The sequence below is a fragment of the Corvus kubaryi genome, unplaced genomic scaffold (genome assembly GCF_017639235.1).
Source record: "Corvus kubaryi isolate FWS band 111438036 unplaced genomic scaffold, C.kubaryi_AGA036_p1.0 135, whole genome shotgun sequence".
Taxonomy (NCBI): Eukaryota; Metazoa; Chordata; class Aves; order Passeriformes; family Corvidae; genus Corvus; species Corvus kubaryi.
Genome location: NW_024580669.1, coordinates 2,902,532 through 2,908,531, shown reverse-complemented (window position 1 = coordinate 2,908,531; position 6,000 = coordinate 2,902,532). Strand labels below are relative to the sequence as shown.

General features: G+C 48.0%; 1 protein-coding gene across 2 annotated transcripts in view; it reads left to right on the top strand.

Moving 5' to 3' along the window:
- The first annotated feature begins 471 nt into the window (after nt 1–471).
- Nucleotides 472–6,000, top strand: part of ITIH5 (inter-alpha-trypsin inhibitor heavy chain 5) — a 43,691-nt gene continuing 38,162 nt past the window's right edge. For both annotated transcript variants that reach the window (XM_042052672.1, XM_042052678.1), the window contains exons 1-2: nt 472–939; nt 4,252–4,296. In XM_042052672.1, coding sequence (XP_041908606.1) covers nt 568–939; nt 4,252–4,296 — 417 coding nt within the window. In that variant the 5' untranslated portion in view covers nt 472–567. The remainder of the gene's footprint in view (nt 940–4,251; nt 4,297–6,000) is intronic.

Here is a 6,000-nt window from a genome sequence, read left to right as displayed (position 1 = left end):
GGAATCCAGCCTGTCCCACGAGCATCCACCTTTGCCCGAGCATCCACCTTTGCCCGGGGCTGGTCTGGCAGGAGAGACCTCTGCCTCTGGGAAAGGGAGGGAAGAGCAGGAGGTCACCCCAGCTTTGTCCAGCTGAGAAGCACAGTCTGGATGGCAGGAGGGGGGTGGAATTACGTGTCTTGGCCACCTTTTCAGTCGGGGCAGCTGCCAAGGTGAGGGTGAGGAGGGAGCCCTGCCCTGCCCTGCCCTGGGGGCACCTTTCCTAAACCAGCCAGGGCTCTCCAGATGGAGAGTAAGAGAAGCTTTCCCTTCACAGAGGGTGGAACCAGAGGGTTTTACCACCCCTTGGGAAAGCCCCAACCTTGAAGCACCTCCTGGGCTCCCTAAGGGCGTGGGAAGGAGACACTGGATACCATCCTGGCCCTTCCTCAGCACCCAGCCAGGCGTAGGAAATGTCCCCTCAGCAATCCCCTCGCTGAGAGGGGCTGTAGGTGCCGAAACGACAAGTGGCAGCACCTCGGGGTCCCCCAGCATCGCCCCTCTCCTGCGGGAGACAAGAGGGGGCTGATGAAGAGCGCGGAGTCCAGAGGGGCACGGCGGCGGCTCCTGCTGAAGGATGCGAACCCTGCAAGGATTCCCTGCAGCACGGGAGGCCGCCCTGCGTGGAAAAGGGGCCGGTCCCGAGCTGGGAAGGAGGAGGAGGAGGAGAGGGTGGATCGCCGTGTCTCCTGTCAGGCTCCCGCAGCCGGGCCGGCAGCGCAGGCGGCAGCGGGGCTCTGCTCTCACCGCGGGGCAGGAGCCCCGGCGCTCCCCTCCACCATGATCCTCTGGCTGTGCCTCTGCTGGGGCTTCTCCCCCTCGGCGGGACAGCCCGACTCGGAGCTGATGGCCAGGTACCTGGAGGAGCAGCTGCTGGCGGACTACAGCATCGTGGAGCAGGTAGGTTTCAAGGCGGTGGTTGTTCGGGAGCAGCAGGTGGACGCGGCTGGCTTATCCCCTCTCCACCAGCAGTGTTGACATGCGGGGCAGTCTGATAAAAATGCGTTTATTCCACCTGTCCCTGCAGCTCAGCTCCGTGGGAGGTGCTACGACCAGCGCGGAGTTGTGCTGGAGGTGCTAAGCCAGGAGATGACCCTCCCGTGGTGGTGCTGCTGCCCCGGGACGGGTTCGGTCTGACATCCATCCCCACGGCTGTGCTAACGAGGCATTTCACAGGGACAAGGGAGTTAACGCAGTGCCCTGGCCACACTCCAGTCTGAGTAATTCCGAGTATTTCAAGCTCCGGGGAAAGTTTTTTCTGCCTATGGTCTTACTGTAGTTGATTTTTTAACTCGTGCTGGATGAAACAAACCACACGAATTTCAGCTTCTAAAGCGCTTCTTGACAGTGAAAGAAAAAATATATTCTACAAGTGGGGGCTGTTATGCTGTGTTATTGTGTGGCTTAGATTTTCTGAGGAAATGGGTTTGAAAGAGCAATGAACTTTTTGCAAGAGTTTCGCTGGTGGCTTGGGAGGCTGTGATCCATTTAAAGTGGGAAGTGTCCCTGCCCATGGCAGAGGGTTTGGAACTAGATGATCTTTAAGGTTCCTTCCAATCCAAACCACTCTGATTCTATAAAAGCCTGAGCTTCAGGTCTGTGCTCACGTCTCTCAGGTCCATAACAGATACCATATGTGACTTTGGGTCACTTAGGCCATCAGTCATTTATCCAAATTTCATCAGATCTGAGAGGCTCTGTGGTATCTGAGACACCCATGTGGGCCTGACAGATACAGCACAGGAACTATGGAATACCTGTGCCTTGCTGGAGGTCAGGTGGGATAATCCAGTGTGTCTAAAATGTCAGTATTTGACTGTATTTGTCATCTTCTGCCATGCAGTAGGGTGGAAAGAATGAGACACTTCACGTGTATCTGTACCCATTGCACCTAGAATAGGAAGAATCTCTCCAGAGGCATCCATATCTTTCCCCTCTCAGGAAACAACTTTGTTGTCAACCCTGTTTACCATGAATGCATATTCCTTTCTGTGGAATTCAGCCAAAACCCAACACTGTTGTACAAACCCACCTGTCTAAGTGGGAGAGAATATCTCCACCACTGCCAGTGGTATCTGGGATCACTCACCTGCTTTAGGGGGAAAATCAGTTGCAAAGCTCAGAGAACTGGGTCACAGTGCTGAAATAACCTGGCTGATGTCGTTTGAGGCAAATGAGGGTGTTTTCACAGGAGCTGTGTTGCTGGCAGGTCAGTGGCAGCAGCTGCTTCCACCAGAAAAGCAATGATGTGTAAATAGGTGTGGTGACCTGGTGCCCTGGGACAGCCAGCTCTAGAAGAGGACATTTGTCTGTCCTCACTGAACACCTGAGCCAGGCTGAGAACAGGCAGGTGCTCCCCTACATCGAGACACTGCATTAGAAACAAATCCACAGCACAGCTTATATCCCACACACCATGCTAGGACTAACAGATGGCAATAAGTTATGGGGTCACGACGAGCAATTATCTGGCTTTAATGAGTGTGTTGGAAGGCTTTAAAGCTAAAGGTTGATGGTAATTTGGAAATGGTTCCGTTAGATGATGCCAATGAAGCTGCCTGATTAGAACAGTCCAAGGGACTGATCACAAACCCTGCAGCAGTGCTTTGGCAGTAGTCCTAGAAAACAGGATACTGCTATCTGGTGATTCTTAGCTCCTCACTGATGTACACTGGGTATCCCCAAGACTTTAGAAGATGGTTCTTGAGGGAGCCAAGTCACACAGAGCCTTCTTATGCAATTAAGCAAGCAAACAAAATGGGTTTGTGGTGGGGAAAGATAAAGCCAGGAACCAAGTTTCCAGTTTCACTGATCCGTCTTTAAAAACCTCTGTGACCATTCCATACAGAACAACAGGTGGATTTGTTCCAAAAGGCAAACCTTCAGTACAAAAATACTGAGGGGTATTGATCTCTCATCCCTGCCTCTGCTCCAAGCAGGACCAACTTCACAGACATTTATCTGTCTTGTCCTGAAGACCCTGCAGTGATGCAGACTCTGGAGCCCCTCACAGCAGGCTCCTGAGGGGCTTTATTTGTCTGAGATAACAGACCCAGACAGAAAGTTTCTTCCAAAACTTAAGATGCAAACAATTCCTCTCCTCTCCTCTCCTCTCCTCTCCTCTCCTCTCCTCTCCTCTCCTCTCCTCTCCATTGAGAATTTCCTAAGGGACCTGTTTTCCCTTGGTTCTAATTTTATGAGATGCTGGCTAAAATAATGCAGAAGGAAATAGCAAAGATTCTCATGGATGAAACTTTAATTTCCCCATTGAGCATTCCTGAGTTTTTCAATGCATGATATAAACAGACACAAAATCATCTCTTTGGCAAGGGCTGCTGCTATTTCAGTGAAAATCAACAGAAAGAGCAATTCAGGTAAAAAAATATTGTTGCATTCTTCTGCTCTCTGGGGTTCCACTGACATTTTAAGATGGCATTTGGCTTCCCTCACTGACAAAAGACTTGCTTTGGGGAGGGATTTGATTTGGAGAAGTTGTTGAGCTGAGTGAGCTCCTCACCATGTGAGGAGAAGTCAGAGGAGTTGATGAGAAGGGTGATACAGTGGGCTATTGCACTGTCATAGGTGAAGCACTTTGCTTCATAATAAGGTCTGTGGCTGAACTTAAATATTTTTATTCCCTCTTTTCACATGACTAGTGCTTTTCTGTCTCTGAACAATAAATACACAGTACCTGTGGAGAGTATTTAGGCAACAGATCTGTTCTTGAGCTAATATTTATCCAGCTGAAGCTGTAACTTTAATTTAAATTAATTATAGAAGCATAGAATGATTTGATTTGGAGGGAACCTTAAAGATCATCCAGTTCTGAACCCTTGCCATGGGCAGGGACATCTTCCACTAGTCCAGGTTGCTCCAAACTTCATCCAGCCTGGCCTTCAATATTTCCAGGGATGATTTTAGCATCCAGGGCCGGGGCTAAAGGCTGAGCTTCCTGCCATCATATAGAGGGTCCCTTGCCAAGCACCATTTGCAATACACCCAGCACCTCCTTGCCTGAGACAGCCACACTGCAGTGCTGAGCTTTGATCAGTGGGTCTGTTAATGTAGAAGAGACTCGGGTCTATTTTAACCAGAGGAGCATTTGAACCTGGCCATGGGTGATCAGTCACACAGCCCTGTGTCTGGGATTAAACAAGTGACATGTCTGCTGTAAGATGAGTAGGCTCCACTAACTCCCTTAACTCTTTGCAGGTTGCTCGCCGTGTCCCAAGACAGGCCAAGTTCCTGCAGAGGCTGGTATGTATCACACCCTGCCTTTATTTTACCTCACAGGAACTGCACTTTCCCTGCATGTATGTGTGTGTGTGTGTGTGAATCCCTGTGCCCAGGAATGAACTAACTATGTGATGGTAAAATGAGATTCTGGGTAACAACAACAACAAAAAATCTTCATTTTGATCAATGCAACAGGTGCAGGTTCTTCTAATACTTCCCAACCCATCTTCTCAAGCCCAGATTTGGAACAGGAACTCTTAATGTTGCAAACCTTAACCACTCAGTGAACATTAGCCTGATGAAATCTCATTGAATTTGAAGAGAAAGGGAGATTTTGCTTTGAAATTTGAAGATCTGTTGTTCTCTGACAAAATCTACTGAAGAAAGGAAGAAAACAAGGAAGCCAATATCCTTCTTTCAGCACGGAAGTCCAAGATTTAGATGTAGAGAGGCAGCCAGTGGAATTGCTGTTCATGGCCAGTTATTTTTCCTGGCTTTTCTGGGGACTTCCCAGTAGAGAACTGGTGGAACTCATTTCACACACTGAGCAGCCATCACCTTAACAGTTTCTGGTTCCTTCATCTTTGACAGATTGGAACCAGCAGCCTAGAGAGAAACTCTCAGGCTTATTACCAGTTTATTACTTCTAATCTGAGAGACAGTCAATTTGTTTTGATGAAAGCAACTGATAAAGGCAAAAATACGGAATGGATTTCATTTATATTCAGCTCTTTTTCTGTCTTTCCAAATATTTCATGTAAACAAGCATAAAATAATTTGTTTGGCAAGAAAATTTCAGCTGCCAGTTTATCATCATAACCAGGACACCTCCACAAAGCATCCAGCCAACCTGCCTCATAGCAGTGTGCTAATCTGCTGCCTTGGCATTCCCTCACTTAATTTTTAATAGGGATGATAAATCACAGTGATAATAACATTAAACAAATGGTTTGTTTTGCTTTTTTTTTTTTCCTTTGAGCTGCCTCTCATCTTCTGAAGGCCTTAATAAAAAGTGCAGAAAACTAACAGGCATTTGTGCAGCTGTAAGTCAGAGCACCAGGCACTGATGGATTGTGCAAGAGCTCCAGGGAGTGCAGCACAGGAATCACAGGCTGGAACTCAGGCTGCCCACCCAGCCTGACTGAGCAACCTCTTTGGAAAAACAGCCTGTGCCCACACCATTTATATCTTCTATATACAGGGAATAGCAGATCCCTTCCAGGGTTAGGAAGATGAACCAATTCATTCATCCTCAGCTGTATGTGATGCCCTTATTCAGTGTTTGATTTCTCCAACACAAACTCACATCCACCAGGAAGACAGAGGGGTGTTGAATGTCTTTTTTTTGTTGTGTTTTTTTGCCATTCCGCAGATTTTAATGATATCAGAACTGGAGCTTGCTCAGTGGGATCGAGATATTTGCCCCATCCCTGGAAGTGTCCAAGACCAGGTTGGACAGGCCTTGGAGCAACCTGGTCTAGTGGAAGGTGTCCCTGCCCATGCTGGGGGGTTGGAACTGGATGATCTTTAAGGTCCCTTCCAACCCAAACCATTCTGTGATTCTGTAACAGCGGTCAGCTGAAGCCAGCAAAGAGTGGATTTAGCAAAAAACACCCTGATGTGTTTTTTCATATAAAATATCATTAAGCTGTGGAACTCCTTGCTACAAGATGTTGCAGATGCTAAAATTTACATGGATTCAAAAAGCAGCTGTGTAAAATAATA